The sequence below is a fragment of the Oryza sativa genome, chromosome 4 (assembly GCF_034140825.1).
Source record: "Oryza sativa Japonica Group chromosome 4, ASM3414082v1".
In the NCBI taxonomy this organism is placed as follows: Eukaryota; Viridiplantae; Streptophyta; class Magnoliopsida; order Poales; family Poaceae; genus Oryza; species Oryza sativa.
Window position 1 is genome coordinate 5015957 of NC_089038.1, and position 14566 is coordinate 5030522.

General features: G+C 47.9%; 1 protein-coding gene and 1 pseudogene across 1 annotated transcript; both read right to left on the reverse strand.

The window, feature by feature from the left end:
- Positions 1–279: 279 nt before the first annotated feature.
- LOC4335065 (acyl transferase 15-like) lies at positions 280–1722 on the reverse strand. The gene has a single exon (XM_015779032.3). It carries the CDS (start codon positions 1648–1650, stop codon positions 373–375), a length of 1278 nt encoding a protein of 425 aa, XP_015634518.1. The 5' UTR covers positions 1651–1722; the 3' UTR covers positions 280–372.
- A 12012-nt stretch (positions 1723–13734) lies between these two features.
- Positions 13735–14352, reverse strand: LOC136356068 (uncharacterized; annotated as a pseudogene).
- Positions 14353–14566: the final 214 nt, after the last annotated feature.

The following is a 14566-nucleotide window of genomic DNA, read 5'->3' on the forward strand; positions in this document are numbered from 1 at the left end:
GAAGAGAAGAATGGGAGGAGGAAAGGGGGAGAGAGCGTATGGGGGGATTGGGATCGAGCGATCGCCCATTAGCCCGCCGCCCTATTTGCCACTCTTGTGACATGGCAATTAACGATTTGCCACACTGTGTCTATGACATGCGGGCCCTTATATGTCTATGACATGTGGGCCTAGTGGCAAATCGTTAAGAACCACTCGTAAGAGTGACAAATAGTTAAAAGCCCCCCCCCCCCCCCCTCTTCTTCTTCTTTCATAAAGCGAGCGGTTCACTGGAGCAAAGACATAAAAAGTATCTGCAAAACTTAATTCATAAAAGTAAAGATTTGAAAATTTGAAATCGCTTTAGGATACTCTTTGAAATAGGGCAGATCACTAGAGCCTCGCCAATTGTGCCCGGAACCCCTCGAGGTGTTCGTCTGTTACGCACGACGCCACCACGTTGACGCCATGGCCGTCCATCATCGAGCACGGCGCGCCCGGGGAGATGGACGGCAGCATCTTCACCTCCGAGTAGGGGATCACCCGCGCCGGCCTCCCGCCGCCGAAGTCGACGCCGTCGAGCCCGAGCCCCGCCCAGCTCGACGCGTACAGCGCGCCGTACCCGCACAGCGCGGCGACGAGCTCGCCGCCGCCGCTGTCGTCGAGCCCAAGCGTCTTGGTGCTGAGGAGCACCGGGATCCGCTCCTTGGCGTCCTTGATCAGCTTCACCAAGTCGACGACGTCGCCGTTCGCCACCGCGTCGGCCGTGGCGACCACCACCTGCGACATGATGCAGTTGCCGTAGTACCCGTCCTTGGCTCCGACGTGCTTCCGCACGTTCGCCGCGAACACGAGCGGCGCGAGGGCGCCGCCGCCGTGGCCATTGATGGCGCGGGTCCGGCACTGCCACATCGCCGCGGTGACCGCCTCGAACACGGAGCAAGGCCGGTCGCCGGCGTGCCTGCTCCCGAACTCGGCCTTGACGCGGTTGACGAAGCTCCACGGGATGATGACGTCGCAGTAGGCGAAGTCGACGTGCTCAAATTTTACGCCGGCGGCTAGCCGCTTGAGGAGGATGGTGGCAAGCTGCGGGATGTCAGGCAGCGACTCGTCGTACCTGACCGGCACGACGGACGGCGAGTGGAGACCGCGGGCGAGCTCGCCGACGGCGCGTAGAAACTGCGCCAACCCGCACGCGTCGGCGACGCCGTGGTTCCACGTCGCCGCGACGACGAACCCGCCGCACGCGAACTCCGTCACCTGCATCATCATCAGCGGGTCGGACGCCGCCCGGCATGGCCCGCCGTACCGGACGGCGAGGTCGGCGAGCGACATGACCACCGGTGCTCCGAGGAAGTTCACGTCCTCCAGGGTGCAGTTCGCCGTCGCGCGGACGAACACCACGCCCTCGCCGGTGCACGAGAACACGACGTCGTCGCCGCTGCCGGCGAGGCGGCCGGCGAAGGGGTAGTAGTGGACCAGGGCACGCGACAGCGCGCGCCTGATGGTCTCCGCCGGCTCGTCGACGCCGCGCTCGAACACGTGGAACGACGTGAACGACATGCCCAGGCGTGTCATGTCAGTGGAGGTTGGCCGGATGGTCGCCGCCGGCGTCGGCTCCGACGGGCGGACGAGCACCGACGGCGACGACTTGGTTACCACGAACGTCATCGTCTTGAGCTAAAACTCTGTGGGAATATGCGACTTACCTATTGCTTGATACTTCATACTTGATAGGTCTCTAGAAATTTAAGAGTAAAAGTCTTAGCAGTTTATATCACAAACAGTGACGGTCATTTTGAAACGTTGAAAATTAAGAAGCCATGTGATCAATCTAAGATAACATGCATGGAATTTCTAGACAATTTGGAATTATGATTAGTCAAGTTGACCACGTTTTTAAGAATAGTGCTGACGACGCCGCCAGTGCATATTGCAATTTAGTAAGGCTTGTTTTATAGGGGAATGTATCATATACATACCGTGCACATCAACTAACAAATTTCATCAACAAATCTAAAAATAAATTTAACATGTACTTTAATAGCATTACACTTAATGTATAAAGTCTTAATCTCAAATTTATTATATTTTAGCCGTAATGTAAAAGATAAAATCCTTAATAGTTTTAAGTGTATAAATCGATCAAAATTTTATCTTTGTTTAACACCATATATGGAATGAATTTGAAGATGAGACTCTATTCATAAATATGATACTACTAAAAGTACATATACAACTTTTTCTACAATTTTTGGTGATGTTTTTTTAATAGGTACATACATTGTATACACGAGACGAGAAGGGTTGTGTGGATATGAAACATTTCCCTTTTACAGTACTCTATTGTAATTAGGGGTGATCTATTGCTTTGGATCCGTTGAATCCAATCGATCATATATAATGTACTATACCTGCTACTTGTCTGGTTGTACATATAGAAATAAATTTGAAATTAAAATGCATGATTGTAGGATGTATTTACAAGTTATATATACTATCTTTGTCTCAAAATATAGCTAGACTAAACTTGAAAATGTAGCCATATTTTATGATACAGTATATTCGAGTCTCAAATTTAAATGTTTTAAATAACCATAAAATTATTATCTAAAAAAACTATAAAATTAATAGATACATTTATTCTACGATACATCATGCTGCCATTAACAGTAAAAGCGGAGGAGTTATTGGTCGTGAAAACGTTGAGAACAAAACCAGTAGCTAGTGCATGTGACAACTTGTCGACTTAATTGCCATGTTGAAAGACTTTCGTCTAATTAAGTCATTCAATACTCAGAGAGAAGTCTTAAGACATGTAAATTGTCAAACAAAAATTAAGAAAGGTCACGGTGGGTGCCTCTTGGCACCCGGTTTTGTCGATCGGAAACGTAATGTATTTTTGCAGTATCAATTTCTATATTAGTAGTTAGTACACATATGCATAGTTGATACATTGTATACCCCCTCCATCCCAAAATATAAGCATTTTTAGCTATAAATCTGGATAACTGTGTGTCCAGATTCATAGCTAAAAGTTGCTATATTTTGGAATAGAGATAGTAATAAAAGCTAAAAAATTATTTATGTCTTTATTAGTGCCGAAACAAGATTTCGGTATTACTAAGAGGGGGTGGCTATCAAGCTAGAAAAGTGGATGGGTTTAGAGACAAGGAATTTTATACAGGTTCAGGCCTTCTTAATAAGAAGTAATACCCTACTCCTGTCCGGGGATTGATCCGCTGAGTGTATAATTGATCGTATGATCTGGGAGAAAAATCGTGTCCCCAAGAGGCACCCGGACCCCTCCTTATATAGGGGAAGGGGTCCGTATTACAAAGTACAGCCCATATCCCTAACGGAATAGGTAGTTACAGATAAGATACAATCGTAACCGACTAGGATCCTGCGTATTTCCTTGACATACAAGTTTGGAATTTAACCCGAGTCCCTTTGAAGATATTCTATCTATACATGGCACCCCATATTCAGTCAGATATACACGCCATGCAGGTATGGGGTATCCATAATCTCCACCGTAGCCCCTGAGACCTTTACAGGCGACGAAATAGTCTTCTCTCGTAATTCAAAACGATAATCCGAGTGTTTCAACTTCTTCTGCCTTGGTCTCCCGAGTACTAAAGTCAAAGACTGTGAAGGGCTGAAAATAGAAAAAATTAGGTGCATCGACTAGATGCACCTAATTAGGTGTAACCCCCAACTATGTGATTAGTTAAATAAAAACTAAACATATAGTCAAAATGCATCAAAACATCCATCCGAGTGGTTTCTCAACCAAATCACCCAAGGGATCATATAGCTAAGCATATGCGGCATCTGATAAAACATCCAGCCGACTGCTTTAGCTTTAATGCGCCAAAAAAGAAATATAGAAGAGGCCCGAGTGAGAAACACTCTAAAGCTCTATAAATCAACACACATGATAAAAATCCGAGTAAAAACTCTAAAAAAGATCCATCAAATGTGGTATGAAGCATGATAAATGACGAGTCTAAATAGCCTAAGCTATGACTCACACCATTATCAAGGTAAGCATATAACATGCTAAGAGAATGACCATTTAAAATCAGTCATCTCATTAAGACCCGAATAGCTTTGTAGCCTAAAAAGGCCAACAAAATTAATATAATACTTTTCTGTTGGGCACCTTTTTATTTGCATTGTAGAAATTCCAAAGAATTATCTAACTGCATCAAAAAGGATTTGAGCAGCACTGGGCTATTCTGTCGTGAGCAAATTTTGCCAAAGCAAAAACATATGCCTAAGTCCCTAAGGATCACAACCAACCACGCAGACAATAAAATTGGGCTGAAGGTACTGCTTAGGCCCAGGCCCATTAGCACCTCCCGATACCCTAGCGAAAAAAAATGCTAAAATAGGGCGCCGTTTCGTCTTCCCCGCCGCGATCCTCTCCATTTTCCCCACTTCCCGCTACAGTACAAACACTGCGCCGACGGAGACTAGGGTTCGCAAATCCACACCATTCCACCCTTCTCGAAGCTTAGTGCTCTTGCATAGATCTTCCGCACATCCACCGCACCAATCTCCTCTTCACTCGCTGCCGTCCTCGCCCCAAATCTCATCATCCATCTCGCACCCATGGCTGAGGAGAGAGAAAGCTTCGAAAGTCAATGGGCTCCCTCCGATGTAACAGAGGAGAATTTGAAGGAGATGGTAGCACATGGCGTTCTTCCGGCTAAGGAGATTATCGGGTGGCGTCTGGCATATGGCGAAGCATTTCCGACCCCTGACACACACGAGGTCGTGGTATTTTCTCATTTCTTCTATGGTGGTTTTTCTCTACCAACCTCAAGATTCTTCCGGGGGATCCTGGAGTTTTACGGGATTAGTTTGCATCACCTAAACTCCAATTCCATAGTTCACATCGCCAATTTCATCCATGTTTGCGAAGCTTTTCTAGGGATTAGGCCACATTTTGCCTTATTCCGCCGCATCTTCTTCCTGAAGTCCCAGCCAAACAAGAGCAAGCCATGCGTCGTTGGGGGGGCAGGTTTTCAGTTAAGGGGAACCTTAAGCCAGAAATACTTCTCCATGCCCTTCAAAACCTCGAACAAGGGCTGGCATGCAAACTGGTTTTATGGGCAAAATCCTGAGCGAGCGCTCCCCGAGTACTCCTGCCTTCATCCAACATACCAACACACCTGGAACTCGCTTCCAATGGGAGATGAGGCTGCCCAAGCTCTTTCTCTAATGGAACGCATGTTGAAACTTAAAGAACAGGGTCTGCAAGGGGAACAAATCACTCGGCATTTCATCAAGAGCCGGCTGGCACCAATCAAAGAAAGATCTCGCACTACCTTCGAATTTGATGGCAAGAATGACCCCAACCGTGAAGATCCAGAATCTCTTGAGTTTAAAATCATGAAGGAGAGAATGTACAAAATCTTCTCTAACGCTATCGCAGTTAGCTACTCACACCTGCTTCCAGTAGTGCCATACAATGCTTTCAACCCTCCTCCACCAGTATGTAACAGACATCTCGGCCTTTCTGATGGTATCCTTTTGTCTTTTGCAAGGTTGGCTGAAAACTTGAAATATCATGCATAGGAACTTTCTTTGATGAAATCTGATCCCCCAATCGCTCAACGCCGCTCACCCCACCGGCAAGCAGGTCAAGCCAGTGGAGGGCCGAAAATCTAGTCTGATGCTCAGCCAAGCATCTCAAAGCCAACTAACTAGTCTAACTCTCGAAAAAGGAAATTAATACTGAGTGACGATGAGGGTGACAATGTTGAAAAAGCTGGCAACAAAGAGGTGACTGGAAAACAACCAAAGCAAGCTAACCCGAAGAAGAAAACATCCAGTCGTCCAATACCAAAAATCAGGAAGTCATCCAGGTACAAGTCATTTAATAATCTTCCCTGTATCGCTAAACATACACCATCAAAGTAGTGTTAATAGCATATCTCAAATCTGTAGGAAGCCATCTGACATCGATCCTTCTGGAAAAGACTCTGAACCGACTAGCATGGAGACTGGTCCTACAACAGAAACTGGGCTGACCGCCGAAAATCGCCCGAGTAGTAATCAACCAGCAACCGATAATATAGAGGCCAGCAACGAGCCCCCAACCGGGAACCAGTCGGCCGAAGCTGATCAGGAGCCCCCGACTGGAAACCAGTTGGGTACAGAATGAAATGAGGACATCCCGGAAACAGAGGCCCGAGCAAGCAGCCCTCCCCAAAAAGATACCGACACCGACCCGAAGTCTAGTTCATCCGATAGGGTGCAAGGGCCTGCTCGTCCTCAACCAAAGATCATAACAGGTAATCAACTCTTCTAAATTCATTTTGCTCTGACAAATCCTCTTCGATTGCTTTATCATCATCTGTGAATATGTAAAGGCCCAATGATCGGTGATGAAGAAGAAGTTCTTCGGATTCAGTCGGCTGAAGATTCTCGCCCACCTATCTTAGTCAAATGGTGGGATGACGAAATGCAGCCACAAGGGATTGTAATAAATAAGCAGAAAGAAGACGAGGAAGGGTCTTTGCTTGCAAAGACGCTCAATCAGGCCACTCGTCTTGTAAATGTATGTCTCTTTGCACATAGCTTTACTCATCCTGTCGGCCACTTTACTAAATAGAGATGAATTTGCAATGCAGAGAATCCATCTTAGGAATGAAGCAAAAACTGCAACCCTCGAGAAACTGGTTCCTCACCTTGGAACCCTGGAAGCGACCAGATCCCAACTTCGTGAAACCAGGGAGCTTGCCAGGAAAACCAAACATGATCTTCGGGACCGAATCGCCGAGCTCCAAGATTCCAATTTCGAGCTGAGTGGTTCATCCAAAGGTAACCTTTATTCCTGTTTGACTTACCCCAAGCTGCTATCCGTATGTAATTGACCAATGGAAAATATTATAGTGCAAGCTGCCAAGATCACTGAGTTAGAAAAGCGAATCAAAGCTCTGGAAAAAGACAAAGGTGAATTGACCAAACAGTGGGACTCAGCCCTGAAAGACGTCGAATGTATTCATAGTTGAAACTCCAGAACCACTCTTGTCTTCGTGCCCAGTTATTGATGTGAACCATTTATGCAGATCGCAAAATTAAATCTCAGGCTCAATTCGACGTCTTGGTCAACAAAATTAAGAAGCTTGAAGGAGCTAGGGATGAAGTTGCCAACGCCGCTACACCACTCATCCAAGCCATGTTTTTTAATAATAATGGTCCGAGTTCGTTCGATGCTGTTGAAATCTTCGACAAGCTAAGAGCTGCTCCGGATACATACTTTAAAAACATCAAGGAAGCTGGATGCATGGGGGCGAGCATGGTATTGGCAATGACCAAGTCCTTAAACCCGAGGATCGATATTGACGCTGTCGAATGCTTTGCAGACGGGACAAGTGAAGAAGACGCCCTTGACCTCATCAATGATGCACAGAAGGCTGCTGACAAGATCGTTGTTGATGCAGTTGAGAGGTTTCTAGACAACAATCTCAGGCCGACTGTGTCTGATGATTCTGATAATGGAAAAATTGAGTCTGATTGACATTGTATAGTGTAACTTATGATGATGGAGGCACAATTTGTACAATACTGATGAATTTATGCTGTGTTTGATAATTTAAACTCAACTCCTGATTTCTTAAAAGTTTTTGTCAAACCTTATTGAGCCTAAAACCCGTAAAAGTTCTTGAAAACTTTCAGTCCTCATTGACTAGGCCAAAAAATCGAACAAGGCAATGATAAATCAAGTAAGCAAATTGAATTGATAAGAATCACGCTCCATTAATATTATAGTAGCCCCCGACTGGTAACTCAAGGAGCAACTTGATGTTAGCAGTCAAAGAGGGAGAAAAGATACAAAAGTAATGCCTAAGCATAAAAATGACGAAGATGCTCAATATTCCAAGAGTTGTCGATGTGAGTGCCGTCTTCACGCTTGAGTCGATAAGAACCTGGCCGAGTAACTTCAGAAATTATAAACGGTCCCTCCCATAATGGAGACAAGTTGTGCCGATCTCGTGTAGTTTGAATTTTCCTCAAAACCAGGTCTCCGACTAAGAAAGCCCGCGATCGAACATTGCGGTTGTGATAACGTCGCAACCCTTGTAAATACCGAGCCGACTGAATTAAGGCTGCCTCACGGGCTTCTTCCAGTCGGTTGAGATCGTTAACTCAGTCTTCTCCGTAGCGCTCCTCCTTGAAGTTGAGAAATCGCAAAGATTCGAATTCTACCTCGCTTGACAACATTGCTTCCGCACCATATACCAGGAAAAACGGTGACTGACCCGTGGCCCGACTGGGCGTAGTACGCAGAGACCAAAGTACGGATGGCAGCTGATCTACCCATTTAGCAGCATAGGGATGCAGTCGGTCGAAGACTCGCGCTTTGATTCCTTGAAGTACCATACCATTGGCGCGTTCGACTTGTCCATTGCTCATAGGATGCGCTACGGAGGCATAGCAAATTTTGATGCCGAAGTCTTCACAAAAATCTTTAAACACACTGCTAGTGAATTGAGTACCATTATCTGTGATGATTCGATTGGGTACCCCGAACCGGTGCACGATGTTGATGAAAAAATCTCTAGCCTTGTCTGCTGTAATCGTGACGACTGGTTTGGCCTCAATCCACTTTGAGAATTTGTTAATAGCTACAAAAAGATGAGTGAAACCACCGGTAGCCCTTTTGAATGGGCCGACCATGTCGAGCCCCCAAACGGCGAACGACCAGGATAACGGGATGGTTTGCAACTCCTGAGTTGGTAAATGAGTCTGTCGGGCAAAAAATTGACAACCTTCGCATGTTCGCACAATTTTATCGGCGTCGGATACCGCAGTAGGCCAGAAAAAACCCTGCCGATAGGCCTTGCCAACAATGGTTCATGCGGCAGCGTGATTGCCGCAGATGCCCGAGTGTATATCTTTTAGCAATTGCCTTCCCTCCTCCAAAGGCACACAGCGTTGCAGAATCCCTGATGGACTTTTCTTGTATAGCTCGGTCTCATGTATGACGTAATGTTGCGCCTGGAGATCCGCTCGGCTTCGTCTTTATCCTGAGGGAGTTCTTGCTTGGTCAAAAACTTGATAAGGGACTCTCTCTAGTCGGCTTTGATCATGCTTACTTCTTGAGTGTCCACAGCCTCGGTTGTTTCTTTCCTTGGTACAGTTGGTTCATAAAAATGCTCAACAAACACATCAGAAGGAGTTATTTCTCGTTTCGAACCAAAATTGGCCAATCTGTCGGCTGCCTCATTATTATGTCGAAGAACATGGGTTAGCTCGAGGCCATCAAACTTATCTTCTAACTTGCGTACCTCCAGCCGATAAGCAGCCATATTATCATCGAGGCAGGACCACTCTTTCATGACTTGATTAACAACCAACTGAGAATCTCCACGAACTATCAGATGCCGGATCCCCAAAGATATCGCGATCCTTAATCCATGAAGAAGCGCCTCATATTCTGCCATATTATGGGACGCAGAAAAGTGTATCCACAATACGTAGTTTAGCCTTTCTCCAGTTGGGGAAATCAGGACAACTCCTGCTCCGGTGCCTGAAAGCCTCTTTGACCCGTCAAAATGCATAGTCCAATACTCCATCTTCTCTAAAGGCATGTCTTCTTGGCACTCAGTCCACTCGGCGACAAAATCTGCTAGGGCTTGGGACTTGATCGAAGTTCGCGGCTTGAAGGATAGATCCAAAGACATCAACTCTAAGGCCCACTTTGCAATCCGTCCATTTGCCTCGCCATTATGAAGTATGTCCCCGAGTGGAAACGATGTGACCACCGTGACCGAATGACCTTGAAAATAGTGAGATAATTTCCTGACGGTAATTAAAACACCATATAACAACTTTTGCACCTGATGATATCTTGTCTTGGAGTTGGTCAAAACCTCGCTGACGAAATAAACATGGCCATCTTCTTCACGCTCGACAACCATGACCGTGCTCACAACCTGAAATGTTGCCGACACATATAACAACAGCGGCTCTTGCAGATGTGGTGAAGCTAAGACCGGTGGAGTAGTGAGAAGTTTCTTGAAGTCTTCAAAGGCTTTTTGCGCTTCGGGTCCCCACTGGAAATTGTCGGTTTTCTTTAGTAACTTGAAAAAGCGCATCCCCCGCTCGCCGAGTCGTGAGATAAACCGGCTGAGTGCCACCATGCATCCAGTTAACTTTTGAATGTCTTTTTGGGAACTCGGCGGTTTCATGTTGAGGATAGCGTTGATCTTCTCCGGGTTGGCCTGTATGCCCCTATGGGATACCATAAAGCCAAGCAACTTCCCTGACGATACTCCGAAGATGCACTTTTCAGGATTTAACTTCATCCTGAAGGCACGGATGCTTGCAAAGGTCTCTTTTAGATCCGCAATCAAATTATTCTTCTGCTTGGTCTTGACAACTACGTCATCAACATAAGCTTCAACGTTGCGACCAATCTGAGTTGAAAAACATTTCTAGATCATGCGTTGATAAGTTGCTCATGCGTTCTTCAATGCAAAAGGCATGGTGATGTAGCAGTAAGCCCCGAAGGGCATGATGAATGAAGTCTTCAAGCAGTCGGACTCTTTTAAACGGATCTGATGATATCCTGAGTAACAATTCAGGAAACTGAGTAGCTCGCAGCCGGCCGTTGAGTCAACTACCTGGTCAATGCGAGGTAACCCGAAGGGATCTTTGGGACAAGATTTGTTGAGGTCGGTGTAATCAACACACATACGCCATTGTGCCGTCTTCTTCCGAACCAGGACCGGGTTTGCCAGCCAGTCGGGATGTAGGACTTCCTTGGTGAAGCCTGCTGCTAACAGCTTGGTCAATTCCTCCTTGATCGCATCCTTCCTATCCTGTGCGAAAGGGCAGAGTCATTGCTTAATGGGTTTAGCGTCTTCCTTAACATGTAAAGAGTGCTCAATCACCTCTCTAGGAATACTAGGCATATCAGATGGTTTCCACGCAAAGATATCTTTATTATTTTGAAGAAAGGTGATAAGCGCGCTTTCCTATTTGCAATCTAACTCAGCACCTATTACAGCAGTCTTAGTGGGATAAGAGGGATCTAGAGGATTTTTCTTAGTCTTGGCGTCGCCTTCTCCGCTCTTTGGCATCTTGGTTGCAAGCACTTCTTCTTCTGTTGCTATTGATGCAGCCAGTCGGATCTCCTCTCGAGCGAGCGTGATCTTGCGAGTCTGTGCCATCTCGCAACTTTCCTTGTCGCAGGTGACGACTTGCTTGATGTCGCTCCGCAGGGATATGACTCCTCGAGGACCTGGCATCTTCATCATCATGTAGGTATAGTGCGGGACGGCCATGAACTTGGGTAACGCCGGGCGTCTGAGTATAGCGTGGTACGCTGTCTCGAAATCAGCAACTTCGAAGCAAATGTTCTCTGTGCGGAAGTTCTCCCGTGAACCGAAGGCAACCGGCAAAGTGATCTGGCTGAGTGGAGTAGAAGATAGCCCGGGGATGACTCCGTGAAAGGGCGCACTACTCGGCTTTAGTCTTGGCGTCGCCTTCTCCGCTCTTTGGCATCTTGGTTGCAGGCACTTCTTCTTCTGTTGCTATTGATGCAGCTAGTCGGATCTCCTCTCGAGCGAGCGTGATCTCGCGAGTCTGTGCCATCTCGCAGCTTTCCTTGTCGCAGGTGACGGCTTGCTTGATGTCGCTCCGCAGGGATATGACTCCTCGAGGACCTGGCATCTTCATCATCATGTAGGTATAGTGCGGGACGGCCATGAACTTGGGTAACGCCGGGCGTCCGAGTATAGCGTGGTACGCTGTCTCGAAATCAGCAACTTCGAAGCAAATGTTCTCTGTGCGGAAGTTCTCCCGTGTACCGAAGGTAACCGGCAAAGTGATCTGGCTGAGTGGAGTAGAAGATAGCCCGGGGATGACTCCGTGAAAGGGCGCACTACTCGGCTTTAGTTCTGTCCAAGGGATCTGCATGTCGTCCAGAGTCTTGGCGAAAAGGATATTGAGTGCGCTGCCACCATCGATGAGGGATCGTCGGAGCTTGACGTTGCGAACCACTAGGTCTAGTACCAAGGGTACCGCCCCGGGTGGACCACTCGGTCAGGATGATCCGAGTGGTCAAACTTGATAGCAGTCTCTGACCACTGAAGATATTGGGGCGTATCAGGCTGAACAGCATTGATCTCCCGTTCGGTCAGCTTTTGCTTTCGCTTGGATTCATAAGCCAGGGGTCCACCAAACATGTGGTTGAGTTCTTTACGGGAGTCTTGAAAACTAGTCGAGGCATCATCTTCATCATCCTTTTTCTTCGACGTACTTTGATCTCCGTCAGTCGTCTTGCGTGCATTCTTGGCGTATTGCTCTGTGAACTATTTGTAGACGAAGCAATCTTTGGCCGCGTGATTTGAATTCGGATGATGCGGGCATTGGGAGTTCATGATCTTGTCGAATGTCTTGACGCGTGAATGCTGTCGGGAGGATGGTGTAGTAGTTGCCACAAGTTCCTCGGGCTTATGCTTGCGATCCTTGTGATTGGCACTTCCACTCCCCCTGTAGTCGGCACATCTTTCTTTGGCTTCCAGGTGCTGCCCGACTGCTTGGATGCAATGACAGCGTCTTCTGCTTTGGCGTACTCATTGGCTTTTTCAAACATCTGCTTGACCGTCTTGGGAGGCTTAAAGCCAAACTTGCCGACTAAGAGTTCATGGCGAATGCCCTTAGTAAAGGCGGCGATGATAACGTTGCCGGTGATGTCAGAGATCTTGTTACGTTGCTCAGAGAAACGTCGGATGTAATCTCGAAGGGATTCTCTGGACTTCTGGATAACGTTGTAAAGATCAAACTGGGTACCAGGGCGTTCAAAAGTGCCCTGGAAGTTGGCGATGAAGTGGTCGTGAAACTCCGCCCAGGACCCGATCGTGCCACGGGGTAGCCCGTGAAGCCAGGACCGGGCAGAGTCCGCTAGGGCCACGGGCAGATAATTAGCCATGGCTTTGCTATCTCCTCCTGCTGCGCGAATTGCAAGACCATAGACGGTGACTTAGGATTTGTCGTGCCGTCATACTTCTCAATTCCAGTCGGTTTGAAGCCGGCCGGCCAATCCACTCAACGCAGGTCACTTGTGAAGGCGGCAACTCCATCCACATCGTCGTTGTAACGATCTAGTGAATGGTGGGGGATGTGGCCTCTCTCCGCACGTCGCTGGTTGATAGTATCACGAAGATCGACGGGACGCCTTCGACGTGGAGAGCGCGGCTATTCGACCCAACGCTCCCTGTGTCGGTCGGGAGGCGAGTGAACAGATCATTCACCGTGATTGCTGCTCCTGCGACTAGATCCTGCGCCGGCAATGCTGAGGCTTGGTTGGTGATAGTCTTGAGATGAAAGAGGCGGAACTCGGCTGCCAGTCGGTGTACGGACGCTTGAGGAGTTCACTGGAACTGAGGCGGCGATCATGGTCTTGGTCTGGTTTAAGATGTTGACGACGTGATTGGGTGCGTCTTCCTAGAGTAGAGTGTCAAGAAGGGTGATCGCTGCAACCGCGTTCTGCTGCGGGGTGCGAAAAACCGCCGTCCCTTCAACGTCTTGTTGTCCAATAAGTTCTCGTGCTCGTTGCCCAGCCTCCAAGGCGCGCTGTCGCCGGTCCTCAGCCTCCTTCGCGGCCTGTTCGCGCTCCTGTTGCTCACGCTGCAGCCGTTCTCGCTCTTGTGCTTAACGCTCCTCCTCCAGTCGGCGACGCGCGGCTTCTTGTTGTGTGCGCTGTTCTTCTGCTTCTCAGGCTTGACGCTATTCTTCCGTCTCATTGTCGGCCATGAAAACGCCAAAGAAGAGAGGCGTGTAGTTGTCTTCGTAGCCTTCGTCGAAGTCGTCGAGGTTGTGGTAGTCGTAGTGGTAGCCGAAGTCATCGTACTCGAGGATATCTGTCGGTCGAGAATCGACACCTGGGGAGCTAAGATAGCCATCCAATTCTTCTGTCGAAACTGTCCCGTGAGGTTGGAGTATGACACCGACTTCCCTGGAGCTAGACTGGATCGGAGCCGAGGCTGGATCCCGCCTAGACCTACGGGGAGAAGACACCCTTGTGGTGAAGACAGCAGCCAAATCGTCGGGGAGTTTCATCAGGATTGAGGGATAGGCCTCATCGTCTTGATCAGGTCATGTTGGAGTAGATTGGATCTCGTCCAAGTGGTTTGAAGCCGACTCGGTTGAGATGATCTTGGAGTAGATTTCGGCCGAGTTCAGGATATCGAACAGAGCGGAGACCTGGCCTCTCCCCGACTGGTTCGGATCCGAGTCAAGGATAGAAATCTTGCCGAAGTCGTTGGTGATGAAGTTGAGGCTGCCGAACCAGAATGCCTGCCCAGGAGGGAAGACGAAGTCGTTGATGCCGGAGACGAAACCCATTGCCCTAGTCGGCGAAGAACTTGACGCTACCCCTACTTGGCGCGTCAACTGTCGAAACAAGATTTCGGCATTACTAAAAGGGGTGGCTATCAAGCTGGAAAAGTGGATAGGTTTAGAGACAAGGAATGTTATACAGGTTCAGGCCTTCTTAATAAGAAGTAATACCCTACACCTGTCCGGGGATTGATCCGCCGAGTGTATAATTGATCGTATG